Consider the following 22,024-nt stretch of genomic DNA (forward strand, 5'->3'; position numbering starts at 1 on the left):
GACCATGCCTCCTTCCAAGGAAGGCCCTTTCTCTGGCCTTTTCCTATGGACCACACACCACACACCTTGGCTATTCTGTGGTATTTTAGTGGTGTTCTGAGTTTCCCCTCACGGGTGAAGACATCACCCCCCTCAGCAGCCTTGCCTCTCTGGGAGCTGGCCCTTTCTTCCTTCCTTCCTTTCTTAATCTTTGCATTTGCAGCAAGAGGGAGACAGACTCTCGGGAGGGACAGCTGCTCTTTTAGCGAGGAATTCTGAAGCTTTCAGGTTAGACTTATTTTCTCTCCCATGTGTGTGCGTGTGCGTGTGTGTATATATGTGTGCCTGTGTGTGTGTGTACGTGTGTGCGTGCCTGTGTGTGTGTGTACATGTGTGCGTGCGTGCGTGCGTGTGTGTGCGCGCGCGTGTGTGTGTGTGCGCGCGCGTGTGTGTGTGTGTGCGCGCGCGTGTGTGTGTGCGTGTGTGCCTGTGTGTGCCTGTGTGTGTATGTGTGTGCGTGTGTGTGTGTGTGTGCGTGTGTACGTGTGTGCGTGCGTGCATCTAGGCTTCTTGCCAGCCTCAGACATGTGGTTTGTCTTCAGCAGCAGGAGCAGCTACCTTGAAACAATTCCTGGAAATTTACTTTCTCCCTCCCTGCCTAACTGCACTTTTTTTTTTTTTTTAAAGTATAGACAAGACACTATAATCAACACTGCAGAGGAAGGAAGGCAGGAGAGGAGAGATATTGAGAAGCATAGATAAAGGTTGGCAGCTTCTCAGAGTTGGCCTTGGCCCTGCAGAATGGCTGAGACAGGCTGTTCCAGGATCTCCCTGACTTGCCTGGCCTGTGTGGCAGAGCCAGTTGTATAGTGGAAAGGTCAAGGCTGGAGAGTTTGGCAACAAACGGTTACACTACCCAGCGTGAGCTTCCGCAAGTTCCCTCATTGAGAAGCTAAGGGTGACCTCAGAGGCTATTTTGTCCTCAGGCTCCCCACAAAAATGCTACCTGCCTCCCGTATCCTTGTTCTTTGTGCTGAGCTCTCAGACCAGCTTGGGGCTCAGACTTGATCATTTCAGTATGACAGTCCCTTGTGCAACATCAGACATGTCAGCTACGTGTTCAGAGTATCCATTCGTTTTTGTTTGGTAGAAGAGGCTTTCCTCCGAGAAATAGAGGAGTCAGTAGATATAAATTGGCATGAGCTGGAAGCCACCCATTCTGGTCTTCTCACCGAGCAGCCACCCTTTCCCTAAATTGGTTTGTTACCAACTTCCTCCTCTAATTAGTTGTCTGAGTTCCAGCACTCATGTGGAAGGATGAGAACATTCCCAGAGGTTACAACATCACCACAGGACAGGACAGATGTGACAGAAGCAGCCAACATTGACTAATTAGTGGCCATTATTTTTTTTTCCGACACAGCGGTAAAGAACATTATCTCATGAAAACTCAGAGCTTATAAGATGAATATTATCCCAGGTGAGATGCCACACAGTGAGGCCCAGGTCACACTGCCAGCAGTTCAATAATCCTTTATGGGTTATTAGTCACATAGTGGCTTCAGACATGAGTCCCACAAAGCACTATTTGCATACGCAGATTTTGTCTGCTGGGTACATTTTTATCAGGACTTCCTTAGATTCTCAAAGAGGCCCAAGATGTCCAAATGTTTAAAAACAAAAAAGCTGTCCAAGGACACCAGCTAAGGTGAAAAGACAGAGTTGGATAGTTACTTCTGGAGTTGACTCTGCTCTGGAAATCTTGGGAAATCTCCTCCATGACACACACCTGTGGGTTTGAGGTGTCTGAGAAAGGTGAATTGCTTTTTGTCCTTTCCATCTCCTTCGACAAGGTGGAGAACATCTGTTTACTTTCTCTCTCCGCTTCCTGAACGGGAAAGGGAAGGTGCAACTAAAGGCGAAGGAAAAGGAAGCTTACGATGATAAGAGACCCAAAAGGCGCCAGATACCAGCTTCCCCTCTTGATGATACCACCCAGAAATTTCCCAGCATGCCCCACTCCGCCTTTGCACCCTCCTTCCGTTCCCATCCCATATCCCCCCACCCCCACCCCCAACTTCCTCCTCCTGCAGCTGTTCCGTGGATATGTAGCCTGTCCCTTGCTGACTCCAGAGCTTTTTAGATCCTGGGAACAGAAGTTTTTCCTGAATTCTCCAGTGCTTCCTGTGGCTTTCGATTTCTGTTTCCACCATTTCGCAAAGAACACAGTCTTAGTGTTAGCTTACTGGTGATCTCACTAGGCTGCCCTCGGGGACCTAGCAATTGCTTATTTCATCACTTTCCTCCCCCGCCAGGTACAACAGGTTCTCTCTCCCCCTCCCCCCTTTCTCTCTCTCGTACACACCCACCTGGTCCACCAGGTACCCCCTGGCTGAATTATATTTCATAACACTTTGACTCCCCAAAAGTTAGAGTCGGGAGGAGTTGCTGAAGTCATCTAGATTCGTCTTTGTTATAAAGATGAACAAAATGGAGGCTGTAAGTAATCGCATATCATCAGACAAAGTATGAAACACAGGTAGGAGTGGAACGTCATCGGCTTCATGTGGGCAGGCTCTTCAAACACAGGAAATGGTTGGTAGATCTCATCCCTCGGGGTCTCTAAGTCCATCAAAGCTCTAGTATCCGGTGCACTCAGAACGCTGCCCATGTGCCTTTAGTCAAATGAAACCTCGCTCTGGGTCTAGCTCCAAGGGGATGCTCCAGAGCTGTCCCCTCTCCTGCCCACCATGAGGTCTTTCTGATGGACACAGACTGGATAGTGTGCAAGGTTCCTCCTGAGGCTGCAAATAAGGGCCTCCCCCAAAGAAAGCCACACAGATACAGAAATCTAAAGCATCCAGGCCTGCAAGGCTCTCCAGACCCTCACCCTATTCCCAGACCACTTTTCCTAGGGAAAAAAACCAGGTATAGTCCAGTAGATCTAAGCAGGGACTGGGGCACAGTCCAGTCATAGTGTGTAGGTGCCATGAGATAAATGCCTCACTCCCCTGTTTTTCTGTCTTGGCTGTACTGAAATGAGTCCTCACCAGATAATTTAGGAGGCTTGCCTCAAACTCGCAGTCATCCTGCCTCTGCCTGCCAAGTGCTGGAATGATACACCTGTACTGCCATATTTAGCTTAGTTCTAGATCTTTGACTCAGGAAGAAGTACGTCAGGTGAGATGTGGGTTCCCATCCCTGACTTAGATGGATAATGTAGCTCTTGAGGGATAGAAACTGATTTAGACTGCTATGTGTAGCCCAGACCTTTGCCAGTCTTGGAATATGAGGAATCCCGGCCATGGGGAAGCATACCCCCATAACTGAGAGAATGGACATCTCGGGGAGACCAGGTGACAGATTCCAAGCTAAGACCTGTGTCAAGACAGAAGAGCTTGAGACAATCAGTTGAGGGGCATGGCTCTTCCCAGACACTGGTTTCTTGTCTTAGACAAACAAGATTTAGTTTTCTCTATGTGTATGTGTGTATACTGTGTGGGTTCCCAAACAGGCTAGAAGAAGGTATTGCAGGGGCTACAAGCCTCCCAAGATGGGCACTGTCAAGTGAATTGATGTCCTCTGAAAGAGCAGCAAGTGCTCTTAATGACCGAGTCATCCCTCTAGCCCCAGACATTGGTTTCCCGCCCCTCAGCAAAATCCTCATCTTCCCCTAATTAAAGGACTTAACGTTTGGTAAACATGAGCAGTAGAGATGACAGAGTCATGAACTCCTGGCTTCTGTCTCTGCCCTGGCCCCTCTTTGTTCTGTCTCCTGTGGGATGTGGCATTCTGTTCCCCGTCCCAGAACTCTCCATGGACAATCCTATGGGATACAAACTCTGACCCTGTCTCATGTCTCACGTCTCCCGAGGGGAAATGCCTTCCTAAGTGTCCTGTCAGGATATACACACCAACTTTCCAGTTCCTGGCACATGGCTGAAGCTCTCTTCAACTGAGGCTTTCCATTTTTAGAGTGTCTGAGGAATCTAGGTATGAGTGCAAGAAAGTCCCAGAGCAGTAAGGAAGAGGACAATGATGGCACCCAAACAGAGGCTGTGGAACAACCAAGCCTTAGTCCATGAGGACCAGCTCCCAGGTGCTACGAAGGCTAAGAAAGAAAGGCAGATGAGACGGGTGTGTATTAGCTCTTTCTGTGATACTGTGATGAGGGTTTATCTTGGAGCTCAGTTGGTGTGGGGAAGCCATAGCAGAACCACCGTCCCTGGTCATTTACCTTGTGGGATACTCGGAAGCAGAGGGACTAGGTCCAGAATCGAGGGTGGGGGTTATAACCTACAAATGCCACCACACCTAGTGACCATCTTTCCCCTGCCAGTCTCGTCTCCTAAAGGTTCCTCAGATTCCTCAGCCAGTACCAATGACCGAGGGAGCAGTATTTAAAACAGGAGCCTGGATGGAGACATTGCAGATTCTAACCATAAGAGTGAGTTTTAGGGTAGGAGATTGTGCTAGTTAAACTCTATCGATAGCACAGCAGGCCTTAGATTCGCTGATAGGATAAACTTCACAGTGTGTCCATGAGGTCATTTCAAGAGAGTGGCAGCACCACCCTGTAAGTGGAGTCCAACCAAATACAAAATGAGCGTTCATTCCTCTCTTCTCCCTGCAGAAGTGACATGCCCAGCCATATCCTGCTCTTGTTGTCATGTTGGACGGTATCCTCAGAGTGTAAGCTTAAATAAGTCATCCTTAAAACTACAAGAACAGTTGGATCCCTGTGAATTTTGTGTCAGAAAGAGGGTTGGTACGGAAGTGTCTTCATTCTACCTGAGAGGCAGCAGAAACCAGAACCAGCACCAGACTGGTGCAGCAATCTATGGCAAAACTGAACTTAGTGCTTCAGGGGTTTCCTCTGGGAAACCACATGGGATAATTGGCTCATGTTAATCTGAAGTAATAATGGTTCTTAGAACTCAATATGGCTCGGTCATGTCAAGCTAAACCCACACAGTCAGGGAAGGGCTCATACAAGTCATTCTCTCCTTGGCTAGTAGTTCTGGGAGTTTCATCCATGGGCATTTCCAGACCCCATCTCCTTCCCTTCCTGTTTTATGTCCCGTGTAGTTCTTTGCCAACTTGACACAAGCTAGAGTTATCTGGGTGGAGGAACCGCACCTGAGAAAATGCTACCGTCAGATTGTCTGTAGGGCACTTTTTTTTTTTTTTTGGTTCTTTTTTTTGGAGCTGGGGACCGAACCCAGGGCCTTGCGATTCCTAGGCAAGCGCTCTACCACTGAGCTAAATCCCCAAACCTGTAGGGCACTTTCTTGACTAGTGATTGGAATGGGAGGGCCCTGCCCTCTGCAGGTGGTACCACCCATGGCTGGGCACCCTTGGTGGAGTGAGGAAGGCTGTGCAAGCTATGGGAAGCAAACCATTCGAAAGTGTCCTTCCTCGGCCTCTGCTTCAGTGTCTGCCTCCAGGTTCCTTCATGGCAGACTATAAACTGTGAGTTTAATAACCCCTTTCCTCCACAGGTTGCTTGGCCATAGTGTTTATTAAAGCAATGGGAAGCAAAGTGGGATGGTTTGTCTTTGAGGTCAGATGTCACATTCAGTGACCTTCACTCCCCAACCCCAGAGAAGTATTACTCCGGGGAGACAACTGGTACCTTCTCCTGGGGCCTTTCCTGTGCTCCTGTAAGGGATGACAGAGATTTAGTCTGCTGAGGAAATGAGGCTTGAAAAAAAGGATTTTGTTGTAAATTTGTCTAGAGTCCAAGGCTGCATTTGCAATAGTGTTCTACCCATGCTCAAATGAGTACACAGAAAGGCTGAGCCTGAACCTTGACTGACGTGGGCCATGAGTCATTAGGCTTAGATGGATCTTCTGTGCATAAGAGGGCAGAGAGGAGTGGACCAATTAGGGAGGTGCTTTTTAAGTAGGAGGTGCCCAAGGGCGTTTGCTTATCAGCACGGAAAATCAACCTGAGACTGCAGAAGTGGAGCAGGATTAAAAGACAAAAAAGAAAGAAAGAAAAGAAAGTTCTAGAGAAAGACGGTCATAGAGGAGTGACAGTCATACTTGCCAGAAGCCTGTAGGCTACGCTGCCTACCCATCTTTTGCATTCCTATTTCTTCCCTCTGAAGACAGGGCAGGCTCATTTTGCCTCAGAGTCTGTTCCTCTGCTTGTCTTCTACAAACCATGTGGCTGTACCTGCTGGCACTGGTGGGCCTGTGGAACCTCCTGCGCTTGTTCAGGGAGAGGAAGGTGGTAAGCCATCTCCAAGACAAATATGTCTTCATCACGGGCTGTGACTCAGGCTTTGGGAACCTGCTGGCCAGACAGCTGGACAGGAGAGGCATGAGGGTGCTGGCTGCATGTCTGACTGAGAAGGGAGCCGAGCAGCTGAGGAGCAAGACATCGGACAGGCTGGAGACAGTGATCCTTGATGTCACCAAGACAGAGAGTATTGTGGCAGCCACTCAGTGGGTGAAGGAGCGAGTTGGGAACAGAGGTACCATTGAGATTCCTGTCTGTGTTGTTGGTTTGTCTCCCTGTTTGAAGGGCGTTCCCCATCGAACTCCCTGCCCGGATCCCTAATGGGCTCTGGGGGTCCTGAAGTAGCAACCCAGCACATCACCTGAGCATGCTCTCTTCTCCCCAGCCCCTACCTCCTGTCTCCCAAGTGCTCTGGCCTCGGTAGGAAGGTGCCCTGATGAGGACTCACCCTCTCACATCCCTGTCTGCGCCCTGTTACCTTTTCTATGCAGAAAATCTAGATTGCTGGATGCTGGGTGCCAGGTTAGAGCAGGGTACCTTCTGAAGCAGAGGATGGGACTCGGCCATGGACTGTGTGTGCAGGATACCTGGAGCCAGCCTGGGGTGGTTCTCCTGAGCCAACAGCATACCTGCTCTTACCAGTCAGCTGCGTCCTCTGTGAAGGGAGACATGATTGTTCTGGGTACAGAGCAGGTCAGACCAGCTTAAAGACTGACTTGGGAGACTAAATTCTAGGAAGGGGGTTGCTCTTCTCTGAATAGTCTAGTAGTGGGGGAAGAAAGCGTGGTTTAAAGAAATCTAAGAATAAATTGAAAACATGGTCATTGTTCCAAACACTGGGAACAAACAGCAGTTAACCTGTAATTCACCACCCAGTGACAAAAACCAGTGACAGTTTAACCTGTATGCATTAAAAATGAATATATTCTTTTCACTCTAGAAAGATGAGGTGAGGAATTTTTACCACATCAATAAGATTTCTTTGAATGATGATATTCAATGAGATGGAAAATCCTAACTTTTAGCAAATCTCTACTAATTTAACCGTGGAGTCAGAAGCCTTGATTGTTTATGTTTATTTTTGCTTGTTGTTGTTGTGGCTGTTGTTGTTTTTGTAAGATAGGGTTTCTCTGTATAGCCCAGGCTGTCCTGGAACTCACTATGTAGACCAGGCTGACCTCGAACTCCAATGTCTACCTGTCTCCGCCTGTGGAGTGCTGACGGTATGTGCCACTACTGCTGGGATTGAGACAGAATGTCGATACAGAGCTGGCCTTGGCCTCACGATCTTTCTGCCTCAGCCTCCTTGGCCCGGGGATTGCAGGTATATGCTACCACCCCCAACTTGTTCCCTACATTTATGCTCATAAGCACTATTCTTGTAAGCAGTTTTACTAAGCCCGTTTTAGGATACTAAGAGTAAAGTGTCTTGGTTAAACAGTTTACATCTCTAGAAGGGTAAGGTTTGATTTTGGGCTGACAGGACACGTGGCTTTTGGGCCAATTTTTCAAAATTAGCAAGCAGCACAATTGCCTCAAGTCACCAAGTCCCCGGCTGACGCTGCACGGTGGTTAAAAGTGAGGAGATGCTGTTGAGGACCACGGCACTTACAAGGTGAGGGTCTGTAGCTTTGTGACTAAACAGACACATGTCTGTGTCCCGTGGGGTGATGAGGAAGGTGGGGCTGCGCTGTGCCTGCTCCTTCAGGCTAGCCTCATACGTTGTAAACACCTCACAAAAGTTTCTCAGTGATGATGCAGGATGTGTCAAGGTGTGTGGGCCTGAAGAGGGGGCTGTCTACTTTTGTCTTGTGCCATTTTTTTAAACTTTTTTTTTTTTTAAGAAAAGATCTGCATCCTGTGGTTCACAGGTTTATCTAGGCTACTAGGCTCCTCGCTAGACCTCCCCGGTTCTGGGATTGAAAGCATCCCACCCTCTCATCTCTTAAGGTGGTTTGCAGGCTCAAGCTAGGTCCTTAGGCTTGGGAGGCAAGCATTATGCGCACTGAGGTATAGCTTCAGACCCCTTCTCCTCAAGGCAGGCATGTGTGAAACTGCTCAGAGAACTCTGAAGATAAACGGAACGAATAAATCCCTGCACGCATGCGTCAATGTGCAAACCATAGCTTCATGGTCTCCAGATGAGCAGGGGTGGCCATGTCTTCAACACCTGCTCTTAAACTTAGCGAGAAGGGGCTACTTGTTGCTTTCCAGGTCCACAAAGTCTTAAAGCATGGAGGTATCCATGCTGTGAGCCAGCAGGCTCTGCAATGAGTTCCCAGCCCCATTGATAACATGCTCTTATCACGGCATCCTATTCTCCAGTAGACACTCATCACAGTGGTCTTACCTTGTCTCATGTGCATTTCATCCATAATTAAACCTGTGTTGTGTGACTCTCTTTTCCCACCATCCCCAGGACTCTGGGCCTGGTCACCAATGCTGGCATCTCCATCCCCACGGGTCCCAATGAGTGGCTGAACAAACAGGACATTGCAAGTGTGCTGGATGTGAACTTGTTGGGCGTGATCGAGGTGACTCTGAGCATGGTGCCCTCAGTGAGGAAGGCGAGGGGCCGTGTGGTCAACATTGCCAGTGTCATGGACCGAGTCTCTTCCTTTGGTGGTGGTTACTGCATCTCCAAGTATGGTGTAGAGGCCTTCTCAGACTCCCTCAGGTACTGGATAGGGAAGGGGTCTGTGAGGGGAGCTTTGATAGGGTTCTTGTTTAATCATAGTCTTTAAGTCCCCATCAGGGGGATGGAGAGATGGCTCACAGGTAAAGAGAATTGGCTACTCTTCCAGAGGTCCTGAGTCCAAGTTCCAGGGGCTACATAGTGACTCACAACCACCTATGATGAAATTTATCTTTAAAAATGAATGAATGAATGAATGAAGACTGACTGAATGAATGAATAAATAAAAGAGCCTATCCCAGTTTGTGAACTCTCTTACCTTCCCCTTGTTGGAGGCAGGCGACCTGGGAAACACCTTCTCCTGTCTATGGTTGGGCCAGGACTGAGACAGGAGTTCAGTTATTCTTTTTGTTTATTTGTTTGCTTGTAAGACACACTCTCACTATGTAATTTTCCTGTGATGTTACTCAACACTGATGATGATCCAAGAAATAGCTAAAGAATTCTGCCAAGGGGTTCAGAGACAAAAGTGCTGGCTGTTGTCTAGGCTCTGAGCACCGTGACCTACCATGAGGAGCCACACAAATGACGTTGGGACCAGCTTGTGCCAAGCACTGCCCTGTGTCCTCCTGTGCAGGAAATGTGCATGCTGTGGCTAGTTTGCACCCCTGTGCAGCATGGACGTGTCCCTGCTCTGAAATCACCTGCACCTGTGCTGTGGAGTTTAAGAGGAATCCCTAATAATGCTAGCACTCATGCTGTGAGGCCAGGTCGGTGGGCCCTGGGTGGGAGGTTCAATTCCTGGTGGGTAGAATCTAATACAGAATGGAGACACAAATTTTTTATTTGTTTTGCAATCATGGTTTTTTTGGGACTCTTTATTTTTAGAGCAAACTATGAGGTGATTTAAACTACACTTTGCTGATTAGTGAGATTTGGATCACAGGGGTGAGGGGATGTCCTGAGAAGGATTGGTAAAGATCAGCAGGTTTGTCCTTGGCTGTCTCAGCCCTTCCAGCCACGGAGGTGGGAACAAGTGCTGTCCATTCAAACCTTAACAACAACAAATAAGGCAGAAACTGTTCATGCAAGTCCATGAACAGAATTTACCTGTAGGCCTCAGTTTCACCACTCCCTTCCCTGCAGACCCACTACATGACCATCCCTTCCTGCAGATTCACTAAGTGACCACCCCTTTCTGCAGAACCACTACATGATCATAAGTTCCCTGTATACCCACTAAATGACCATCCCTTTCCTGCAGACTCACTAAGTGACAATGTCTTTCCTGAAGACCCACTAAAAGACTATTCCTTCATATCATGCACAGGAAGTGACAATCACAACAATGTCCTTTGACTGTCTGTCTGCCCTTGTCCCATGCCACTTCTCATGTCCCCTCCCTCTCTCACTGCCACACTCCTCCATCAGCATGTAGAGAGTGTCTTTTTCAACTCTGGCCTTTCCTTTTATGGACAACATTTCTGCAAAAGAGCAAGGGTCTGGAACTTGCTGTGGTCTCTGACATCTGGATGTGTCTGCTGCTAGGTCGATGAATCTCAAGAGTAGGCTGAGCAGAGAAAGCTTGTGTGGAGGAGACAGAGAGCCCTGGGCTCAGGACAGACTCGCCCCTGGGACAGACTTCCATAGAAGCCTGACTATTCCTCTCTCAGTAAAAATGGAGGCTGAGGAGCCACAGGAAAATCTTATAAATAAACAATAATTTTTAGTTTAATGAAAAAAGAAATTCCTCTATCCTAACATGTGCCTGGTCATTTATTTTTCCTATGTTATTAGAAGGTTTGTTTTAGGACCTTTGAGCACATTTGCATGTTCTTGTATGCCACGAGTGTGGGAGTACCCTCAGAGGTGAGAAGAAGAATGAGGGTCACTGGTACTGCAGTTAAAGAAGTGGGCAGCCGTACAATATGGGTGTCGGGAAATGAATTTGGGTTTTCCATAAGAGCAGGAAGTGCTCTTAATGGATGACATGTTTCTCCAAAACCTGTATTTATATTTTAGTATTTATTTATTTATTTACTTATTTATTTAGTGAGATGGCTTACTACATAACAAACTTACTGTGACCTCATAATCTCTAGCCCTACTAACTTCATCACTATACAAATCACACTGGAGTAAGCCAACAGCCTCTCTGCATGTTGTAGCCTGTGAAGAGGCTGCTCAGGAGGTTGGGCCCATCTCAGTCCTCTCTGAGCATCACGGGGGAAGGGGCAGCACCCAGGCCCGATCTACAGTCTAAGCAGGGCTCAAGAGCATCATGGTGAGACTGAACAACACGTACGCAGTAGGAAGTGCCCTGTAAAGTGGTCCAAGGCTGCATGACACATCCCTGGAGGAGCCTCCTTTGTTCCTCACCCAGCTTTCTTCACTGAGAGAAGCTACAGTGTACCCAGAGGGGACACAGAGGGACTCTGACTGCCACAAGAGGCAAGCTCACTCATACATGCATGAGGACTGCACTGCACACAGCCAAATTCCATGTCTCCAATCCTAGATCCTCAGCCATTAGAACCCAATAGTCTTTCATTTCCTCTTACCAGTTAAAACTGAGTAGGGACTGTAGGTGGTCAAATCTAGAAACAGGCTTGACAGTGGGCCCGTTTCCAATCTTTGCAGCACTGACTCTAGGCTCTATCTCATATTGCATGGGTTGGGTAGGGTGTACTATAATTTGGGAGGAAGTGCTTTCCACTGGGCTGAACTAGGCCCCTGATCCCAGTAGACGGCTCAGTTCCCATCTACCTCAGCAGATCAGAGCAGCCCAGAGATTAGAAGAGCTGCAGTGTTGGACACTCACAGGGTCAAGCCTGGAATGGGACCAACCCACCCTTCCCAGTACAGGGAAGAGGAGCAGCTGGGCACTGTCATTTGGCTCGCTAGAATCTCAGGAGAGAAGGATGGACTGAGGGAAACTTCATGAATCAGGGAGGTGTCTCTGAGACTTTCTCTGAAGCCCTGTGGCTCCTGTGACATCCACTTCCTTGTTCTTCCTGACTTTATCCAGAAATTGCCTGACCAGATAAATATCCTGTTGTGTTCAGAAGACCTTGATCCAACAAGAGTGCCCCATACAGTCAGGGTTGATATAGAAACAACTGTAGGAGAGAGGATTGGGAAATGACCACAGAATGATGGCCGTAGAGAACTCACTGTTGAAGGGATACAAGATCCAAGAGCAGCAATTTCTGCACATACTTTGGTCAAGAGAAGCCAACCCTTCATTTTGCAAGATGCAAGTCAGAGGCAGGATTCGGAGGCCCCGTTGGGTGCTAACAGCCACATGAAGAATGTCCTAGTAGTTTCTGGAGCAGCAGGAGGAGTAGAGGCAGGAGGACAAGGAAGAGCAGCAGTACACCCTAGAGGATCAGGCACAGCTGAGGAGAAAGAGCAGCACAAATGCAGAGCGGAGCCAGGGGTAGCTACCTGCATGGAGGGAGAGTGGCCCAGCTCTAGACTCACAGGTCACTCCACATTGATAACCAAGGCCCAGGCCTTAAGGCAGAGCTGTAATCTATCCTGTATCGTGTCACTTCCTAATAGAAACAGGGTTCCAGAAAGCCAAAGGGCAGTCTGATTCCTTAAAGATTGGGAGAGAAAGCAGTGGAAGTGTCAGGTAAAGGAAATGTGGCATCGTTCCCGAAGGAAAGCACCAGGTTTATCCTGAGCAGACATTCCCCAGAGCCAGGAGGCAGATGCGAAGATCCACATAGTACTCTGGAAGTTTCTGAGCAAGGCTTGTTGGGAAATTATGCAAGAATCCTGGCTCAGGTGAGTCAGGGGCAGTCATGGAGGACACAACTCAATAAATCGATGCCCATGTTTGCTGGAATCCAGGCGGCTGAGAGAAGAGGTACTTGAGAGGATGAAGTCATTTCCTTCTACAAATCAACTCTGCCAGTCATGGTGTGTCTGGGCTCCCAGCCCCATCACATTGTGTTCCTTTGAGGGCAGCCTTCCATGTTTGGGACTGGCTCTTCTATATACCAGGAGCTGCTATATTCAGAGGGTACAAGTTGTCCCGAGTCCAAGTGCAGGCCACCAATAGTTTCTCATTATGTTCACAACGTCCTGGTTTGTGGCTTCAGAGTGGAAGATGCAGAGACACCAGGTGAGCCTTGGACTGCACCATGGGGCATGTGTAATGGAACATAGATTCCTACATGGGCACAGGAAGTAAAGAATATGAGATAGTAGATTTGTGTTATTGAACAGTGAGTGGTGCTTTCTTTGGCAGTGATATAGGGAGAGTGATAGGGCATGTTATTTCTGCAATTCAATTTTTAAATTAAAAAAAAATTTTTTTTTTCTGGAGGTAGGGACAGAACCCAGGGCCTTGAATTGCTAGGCAAGCGCTCTACCACTGAGCTAAATCCCCAACCCTTATTTCTGCAATTCAAACGCAGGTCAAAGACCAGAGAAGTGAGGCATTAGTAATTATTAGGATTGCACAGGAGTGCACATCAGACGGCTGGAGTCCCTGAAGCCTACGTCATCCTGCGTGAGCAGATGCCCGTCTCATTTTGACTCAGAGTCTGTCCCTCTGCTTGTCTTCTATAAGTCATGTGGCTGTACCTGCTGGCACTGGTGGGCCTGTGGAACCTCCTGCGCTTGTTCAGGGAGAGGAAGATGGTAAGCCATCTCCAAGACAAGTATGTCTTCATCACGGGCTGTGACTCAGGCTTTGGGAACCTGCTGGCCAGACAGCTGGACAGGAGAGGCATGAGGGTGCTGGCTGCATGTCTGACTGAGAAGGGAGCCGAGCAGCTGAGGAGCAAGACATCGGACAGGCTGGAGACAGTGATCCTTGATGTCACCAAGACAGAGAGTATTGTGGCAGCCACTCAGTGGGTGAAGGAGCGAGTTGGGAACAGAGGTACCATTGAGATTCCTGTCTGTGTTGTTGGTCTCTGTGTGTGTGTGTGAAGGGAAGGCCTGTGTAGTCCCGAAAAGATCCTAATGGGGGTCTGGGTGGAGTTGGAGTAACTGCAGACTGTGCCCGTCTCCAGCATGTCATTTTGTCCTCTTACTTCTACACTGGATTCTCCAAGCTCTGCATTCCTGGTCTGCTGGTGCCTTGGGAAGATGTCATGAGCAACTCTTCCCTGTCCTCTTTGTCTTCCTATGCAGAAAGACTGGGCTGTTGGCTGCTGAGTCCTAGGTTAGAGACAGTGAGGAGGAAGGAGAGCCCTGGGGTCCTGGAGTCTACCCTCTGTGTGAAGGTCATGTGCCTGATTGCATCTGCTTTTTCAGTCCTGGAACATGTTCTTATGTATGACCTGTGCACCTTTACAGGGACAGCCACCACCATTGCCCTTCAAAACCCAATGTCAAGGAATGTCTTAGGACAGTAAAAGCTAGGCATTTCTCTCTCTCTCTCTCTCTCTCTCTCTCTCTCTCTCTCTCTCTCTCTCTCACACACACACACACACACACACACACACACATACACACACACAGCCATCCCTTTCTCCCTGTCTTTCCCTCTCCTGCATTTGTTTTATTATTTAAAAATAAATGTATGTAAATATAAAATAAAACCAGTTATCCTTCTAAACTCTAGACTGTCAAACTTCAATTAACATACCATTTAGTATACAGTGGATAAAACTAGTAATTCCCTTGTCCTGTGTGTTTAATGTGCCTTTTTTCTACTTTGAAAAGGTGAGCAATTTTATCACTTAAAGTACTTTTATTACAGCAATAGTATTCAATGAATTAAAATTAACTTGAGTCCTAACCAAGCCCCAACAATGTTAGCATGCCTTGGCATTGGGTATTGTTTGGACTCTTTGTGTTCTTTTGGCCTGTGCTTTTGAGGCAGGGTCTTGATCTGGAGCTGATCACCATCTGATGACCAACTCCTCCCCATGTCCCAGTCACCCAAGTTCATATTCTCTCTCTCTCTCTCTCTCTCTCTCTCTCTCTCTCTCTCTCTCTCCCTCTCTCTCTCTCTCTCTCTCAAAGAATAAAACCCCCCCAAGGAAAAACTACTCACAGAAATAAACAATAAAGGAAACAAACAAACAACAAACAAGCAAAGAAGTTAGCACAAAACAAGGTGAAAAAATATGGAGGCTCCTTTTCCTGCCAAAATTTCTGAGAGTTTATTTTGTGGAGATATAACCAATCTTGGGTGTAAGGTTCTGTGTGTGCCCTTTTAATAAGCGAATGACAGTTTGCTTCTTGCCCAGCTAGTTCTCAAATAACTCAGACTGGACTATGTTACTTATTTAACCCGCTTAAAGGGCAGAATTACTGAGCAATATTACTCTATTTCAATCCTCTAAACTAATCTGCCAATTCCCAGCCTAACTCGGGGAGATGATTGTGGTTTTAGGATTTCTCTGTCCAGGTGTTTTCTTGTGGTTTCTCCTAGACTCTCTGTAGGACGCTAATCCACATTTCCTCTTCCCCAGCTCCCTTCCCTGGCTGGGAGAAGTCCAGCAATGTGCTCTCCCTGCTCAGTCATTGGTTGTTAAGTTCTCTATTGACTCTTCAGGGAACAATTGGAAAGGAGGTGTTTACACAAGACTGCACCCGGATATTCTATGACTAAGGATTGGAACCAAGTTAGTGAACAGAGAAATCAGCATTTGAATCTTTACACAGTACACAGTAAAATGCCTACAAGGCACCATTGACCCTACAGTACAGAAGCCTGTTCTTCCTTAGGCAGCAGGTATCAATTACAAATAGCTCCTTGCTTAGAGGTTAGACCATGTATCCCCCCTTCCCTTGTCAGTGCTGGTCACTGTCTCCTTGAGCCTGTGCAGGTCTTCCATGAGCTGCCACAGTGTCTGTGAGTTCATATGAGCCGCAGTCCTGTGTGTCTGGAAGTCTCCTTGGAGTCATCCATCATGTGTGGCTCTTAATGTTTCTGCCTCCTCATCCTCATAGGTCTCTGAGCCTCTAGGGGAGGGCCGTGATGAAGACATCCCTTTTAGGACTGAGTGTGCCAGAGTCTTTCACTCTCTGCTCATTGGGCACTTGTGTGTCTCTGTGTCAGTTCTTGTCTATGGCAAGACACAGATTTCCTGATGTACTTGATGTTGTTAGTAATATGCATCAAGGGTCTTGTTACTGTGTGTTCCCTTCTCAGAATAATGATGTTCATTTTTCTGATCATCCCATATGACATTTCTAGTCTCAGGTTCATGGAACACGTTAGTAGTGTCATTATGGGTTCCATCTCAGAGAGCAGACTTTAAATCCAATGAACAGTGTTTAGTTACCCCATGACATTGGTGCCTATATTGCACCGTATATCTTAAGGGCAGGTCAGTGTGGTAGACCACAGGGCTTGTGGTTGGGTAATAGTAATGACTGCTTTTTCCCTCTGGGAGTGTACAAAGTATCTGCTCGCTCCTGAAGGCTAATCAGTAACAGTGAAGGTTTTAGTTGGGCACTGGCTGCCTTCTCTCAGTTTGATGATTTCAGACAGTATGCCCTTCAAGTATTGTCTTAGTTAGGATTTGACTGATGTGAACAGACACCTCTTAGAAGAACAACATTCACTCAGGACTGGTTTACAGGTTCAGACGTTCATTCCTTTGTCAAGGTGCCAGCTGCATCCAGGCAGGCATGATGTAGGAGGACGTGAGAGTTCCACATGCTGTTGAAATGGAAAACAAAAGAAGACTGACTTCTAGGGAGCTAGCATAAGGGTCTTAAACCCTATATACACAGTGACACACTTTCTCCTAAAAGTTCACACCTAGGGCAGCAAGGCCGTACTTCCCAGTCCTGCCACTTACGGGTAAAACATATTCAAAGCAGCATATTAACTCCCTGGCCTCCATAGGCTTGTTCAAACACATGAGTCTATCGTGCCCATATCTAAACATAACATAATGTAAAATACTTTTAATCCAACTTCGACAGTCCCCATAGTCTATAATGGTCTCCATACTGTTAAAAGTCTCTTGTGAGATTCAGGCTGTCTCTTAAGTGTAGTCCTCCAAGCTGTACAGGAAAACAGTTGGGCACCTGCAAACTCTGCTCTCCACCTCTGATATCAAAGCCACCGTCAGATCTCCAATCCTTCATGTTGGTGACTGCAACAGACTTCTTTCTCAGGGCTGGTTACACTCGATGTTAGGAGCGTTCCTCAGCAGATATCCTATGCCTCTGGCATCTCGAACGTCTTGGGGTCCCCAAGGCAACTTCAACATTATAGCATTTTATTCCAATGTGTTTGATCAGCACATGATCATCTTGGTTCCTGTGAAGGGCTTGGGCTGCATCTCAAGGTTTGTTCTCTGTAGAATTCTAGGCCCTAGTTGAAAGCCCATGACTTCCATTTCCCTTCAAACAATCATATGAAGCAAAAGAGTACAATTTCCTGCAAGGGTGGCATAAACATGTAAAACACAATCACACCTTCATGGTTTCCAGATTAACAAAAGTTCACCATGTTTCCACCATCTGTTCTTAAACATAGTAAGTAGGAAGGGACTGCTGGCTGATTCCCAGGTACAGAGCTGAGCTGAGAAGACTGAAAGCATGGAGGTTTCCATGCTGTGAGCCAGCAGGCTCTGGCCTGAGTTCCCAGTCCTGTTGATACCAAGCTCTTAGCATGGAATCCTACTCTCCAGTGAACATGTGTCACAGTGGTCTTACCTTGTCAAATGTGCATTTCATCCATAATTAAAACTGTGTTGTGTGACTCTCTCTTTCCATTGTCCCCAGGACTCTGGGGCCTGGTCAACAATGCTGGCATCTCCGGCCACCTGGGTCCCAATGAGTGGATGAACAAACAGAACATTGCAAGTGTGCTGGATGTGAACCTGTTGGGCGTGATCGAGGTGACTCTGAGCACGGTGCCCTTAGTGAGGAAGGCGAGGGGCCGTGTGGTCAACGTTGCCAGCATCGCAGGCCGACTGTCTTTTTGTGGTGGTGGTTACTGCATCTCCAAGTATGGTGTAGAGGCCTTCTCAGACTCCCTCAGGTACTGGATAGGGAAGGGGTCTGTGAGGGGGTCTTTGGAAGGGTTTTTATTTAATCACATTCTTTAAGTCCCCATCAGGGCGATGAAACTCAGGCTTTGATCTCTGTCCCCTTCCCCTCACTGAATCACTCACTGAGCAGCACATATCCAAGTCTTTAGAAGAGGGCGTGACTGAGACATAAGTTGAGTTCGTTATTTCCTGTTACAGAGTCGGGCAGGCACTGGTGGACTTTACTGGGCTAGGACTGGAACTGTGATTCTTTTGGGTGAAGAATCCAGACCCATGACTCTTATATGCTAAGGATGTTTGTGAATTGGGGTGAATATCTCTTTCAATTTCATAGATAGCTATCAGGCCCCTGTAGGATCCATAATAAATACATTCTGGCATAACTTATGTGATTCTATCATGACTCAAAGACTATGGGAAATGAGAGCGTGAGAGAGGAGACCGTGAAGAACTGTGACCTACCTGTCGGAATGTCATGGGAAGTCAGCAGTCGTCAGGATTTCCAAAGGATTCCGCAACAGAATTAGACTGCATCGGAGTTAGGAGGAGATCCTCGAACCTGGGAACTGGATGTATAGGTGGATTCTTCTTGGATAATGACAGGACAGATATGGAAGGAGGGTGGTCACTAGGTGGGAATGAGACTTATGGAAACTTGGAGAGCGCACGATGCCATTTATTTTGTGCTGTTGGGAATGCAACAGTTTTCTCTTTGTTAAGGTTATATTGCTGTGAACAGTCACCATGACCAAGGCAACTCTTATACTGACAACATTCAATTGGGGCTGTCTCACGGGGTCAGAGATTCAGTCCATTATCTTCGAGGTGGGAGCATGGCAGTGTCCAGACAGACATGGTACAGAAAACATGGGAGTTCTCATCTTCATCTGAAGGCTGCTAGCAGAGTATTGGCTGCCAGGCAGCTAGGATGAGGGTTTCCCACTCCATACTCACAGTGACACACCTACTCCAGTAGGGCCACACCTTCTAATAATGCCACTCTCTGGGCCAGCATATACAAACCTTTTCAAGAGTTGGAACCAGGGAAAGGATTTGGGCCAGGGAAGTGGGAGGTTCTCAGTGTGAGGGAGTTGGATGCAGGAGGTTGCAATATGGAGCCAACTGCAGGAAGAAGATTAAGTGTGTGTGTGTGTGTGTGTGTGTGTGTGTGTGTGTGTGTGTGTGTATGTGTTTGTTGTCCTGAGAGTTTCCTCGGACAGATATGGGGTAGATGGAGATACAAGTGAGGTGAGGTGGCTTGGACAGGGACTAGAGTCTTTTGCCTCTGCACTACATGGAGAAAGGCCTTAGGTGGGGCCATAGAACAAAATGTTCAGTGCTAGAGCAGTGAGCTACACACACCAAACGCTTAGTGTGGCATCCAACAGCACAGAGGCGATGCCCTAATCACGAGAGTCTTCCCCATTTCCTGCACATCCCAGATCCAGTGGGTGTGGCCTTTCCTCATCACAGGCTCCTGTTGTCATGCTACTGTATTCTTGTTAAAGTGTTTTCACTGAAAGACCTCTGAATTCTGTCTGTCTTGCAGGAGAGAGCTCTCCTATTTTGGGGTCAAGGTGGCTATTGTAGAGCCTGGCTTCTTCAGGACTGATGTGACCAATGGTGTCACATTATCATCAAACTTCCAGATGCTGTGGGACCAGACCAGCTCAGAAGTCAGGGAAGTCTATGGCGAGAACTACCTGGCATCTTGTAAGTGAGCTTAGGACCAAAGTCAAGTCCAGCCCTGAACCCTTAACCTCTGCTCACTTAGCAGTTCCAATGTCATAGTGTTTTAGCCTCAGAGAACACACATTGAGACCCATTTCCTGGAGGTGGTGGTCAATTTGTATATGGGGTCAGGAAAGGTATTATTGGCTTTCAGAACATGCTGCTCTATCCTTGTGATCCTCTTATGACCATAGGTCTGTAAGTGAAGTCAGGGATGGGAGGAGGTATAAGACCAGCACTTTCGTGAGATGAGATGTAGGTGACTGTGCACAATTCTTCCTTGGAAACTGTTTACAGTCCTTAGGAGGAACTGGGACAGAATCGGCTTGGGTTTCTGAGGCATGGATTCTCCCACATAGAGAATAGAAATTCTCCTCTATGCTAGTTTGAGACAAGAGTGGTGGGAGCTGTGTGACACCTGAAACATTCCTCATTCTGAATAGATCTGAAAATGCTAAATGGATTGGACCAGAGGTGCAACAAAGACCTGTCTCTGGTGACTGACTGCATGGAGCACGCCCTGACTTCCTGTCACCCTCGCACCCGGTACTCAGCTGGTTGGGATGCCAAGTTCTTCTACCTCCCCATGAGCTATCTGCCCACCTTTCTTGTGGATGCCCTTTTCTACTGGACTTCTCCAAAGCCTGAGAAAGCTCTCTGAAGTCTTTACCTATGTACATAACTGAGGAGATGTTGGTACAGTGTTAGGGAGGGGATCCTGAGGAGGAGGTCCGAGTGCTGAGGAGGGAGGGAGGTCATTCCTCTGGGGTTTAGTCCACACTCTTCATTTTGCTAATTTTCCTGTGCTACTACTCAAGGCTGATGATGACCCAAGAAATAGCCAAAGAATTCTGCGAAGAAGTTCAAATACAAAAGTGCTGGCAGTTGCCTAGGCTCTGAGCACCATGACCTACCATGGCGATCCACACAAATGAGGAGTTTGAGACCAGCTTGTACCAAACACTGCCCTGAGTCCCCCTGTGCAGGAAGTGCACATGCCCTGGCTAGTTTGTACCCTATGCAGCATAGAAGTGTCCCTGCTCTGAAGTCACCTGTGACCCTGGTGTCAGGTTTGAGAAGAATCACTAATAATTCTAACACTCATGCTTGAAGGCCAGGTCGACAGCCCTGGGTGGGAGAGTCGGTTACTTGTGGTGAGAATATAGTAGAGGATAGAGACATTAATTTTTTTTAAATTTACTTTGAAGTCATGGCTCTTCTTTTCTTTTTTGGAGTCTTTTCCTTTTTAGAGCATAGCATGAGGTGACCTCTTGTTCCCTGTGATTTAAACAATGGCATTGCTGGTTGGTGAGGTTTAGATTGCAGGGGTAAGGGGAATGTCCTGAGAAGGGTGTGCATAGGCCAGCAGGAATTTCCTTGCCCGTCTCAGCCCTTCTAGCCACTGAGGTGGGAATAACTGCTGTCCATTCAAAACTTAACAACAACCCCTAAGGCATAAGAGCATGCATGCAAGTCCATGAACAGAACTTACCTGTTGGCTTCAGCTCCACCACTCCCTCCCTGTGAACTCACTAAGTGGCCACATCTTTCCTGCAGACTCACCAAAGTGATCATCCCTTTCTTACAGACTCACTAAGTGACCATCCCTTCCTGCAGACCCATGAAATGACCATCCCTCTGTAGAGACCCCCTAGGCGACCAACCCTTCCCTCAGACTCACTAAGTGAATTTTGCTTGCTGAACCTCACTAAGTGACCATTCCTTTCTGCACACTCAGAGGTAAGCATCCCTTCCTGCAGACACACTAAGTGATCATCCCTTTCTGCAGACTCATTAATTGACCATACCTATCCTGCAGAATCAGGAAGTTACCATCCCTCCTTGCAGATCCAGTAAATTCTCTTCAATTCCCTGTAGATTTACTAAGTGACCACCCATTTCCTGCCCTCACTAAGTGACAATACCTTCCCTGCAGACCCACTAATACACGCTTCCTTCATATCCTACTCAGGAAGTGACCATGTCAACTGAGCCCTTCTGACTGACTGTCCGACTGTCCTTGTCAATTGCCACTCTCATGTCCCCTCCCTCTCTCACTGCCACACTCCTCCATCAGCATGTAGAGAGTGTCTTTTTCAACTTTGGTCTTTCCTTTTGTGGACAACATTTCTGCAAAAGAGCAAGGGTCTGGAACTTGCCCTGGCCTCTGACCCCTGGATGTGTGTGCTGCTAGGTCAATGAATCTCAAGGGTAGGCTGATTAGTGAAAGCCTCTGTGGAAGAGACAGAGAACCCTGGGCTCAGGACAGACTCACCCCTGGGACAGACTTCCATAGAAGCCTGACTATTCTTCTCTCAGTAAAATATGTGCACCGAGTAGCCACAGGAGTAACTTGAATAGACAATAATTTTTAGTTTAATGAATATAGATTTTCCTCTACTCTATCATGTGCTCCGTCATTCATTTTACCTATGTTATTTTGAAAGGTTT

At 47.4% G+C, this 22,024-nt stretch overlaps 1 protein-coding gene across 3 annotated transcripts; it reads left to right on the forward strand.

Annotated features, from left to right (window-relative positions):
- Nucleotides 1–5,867: 5,867 nt before the first annotated feature.
- On the forward strand, nt 5,868–21,978 carry LOC120093075 (retinol dehydrogenase 16-like). 3 transcript variants are annotated; one of them, XM_087559754.1, is made up of 5 exons: nt 5,868–6,266; nt 13,564–13,758; nt 17,574–17,832; nt 19,392–19,555; nt 20,017–21,978. In XM_087559754.1, exons 1-5 carry the CDS (start codon nt 6,149–6,151, stop codon nt 20,232–20,234), a joined length of 954 nt encoding a protein of 317 aa, XP_087415880.1. In that variant the 5' UTR covers nt 5,868–6,148; the 3' UTR covers nt 20,235–21,978. The 3 variants fall into 3 exon arrangements, with proteins under 3 accessions (XP_087415880.1, XP_087415878.1, XP_087415879.1); XM_087559752.1 differs by having other exon boundaries at nt 5,902–6,461; nt 13,444–13,758; XM_087559753.1 differs by lacking the exon at nt 5,868–6,266 and adding an exon at nt 12,765–12,993 and having other exon boundaries at nt 13,444–13,758.
- The last annotated feature ends 46 nt before the right edge of the window (nt 21,979–22,024 follow it).

This window comes from Rattus norvegicus, chromosome 7, assembly GCF_021556685.1.
Source record: "Rattus norvegicus strain SHRSP/BbbUtx chromosome 7, alternate assembly SHRSP_T2T, whole genome shotgun sequence".
NCBI lineage: Eukaryota > Metazoa > Chordata > Mammalia > Rodentia > Muridae > Rattus > Rattus norvegicus.

Bases quoted from the DNA above. Each gene is read 5' to 3' on its own strand.
- LOC120093075 (XM_087559752.1), top strand. From the start codon at position 6,149: ATGTGGCTGTACCTGCTGGCACTGGTGGGCCTGTGGAACCTCCTGCGC. The intron at 13,759-17,573 runs GTACCATTGAGA...CATTGTCCCCAG, and splicing joins GGAGCGAGTTGGGAACAGAG to GACTCTGGGGCCTGGTCAAC. The intron at 17,833-19,391 runs GTACTGGATAGG...TCTGTCTTGCAG, and splicing joins GCCTTCTCAGACTCCCTCAG to GAGAGAGCTCTCCTATTTTG.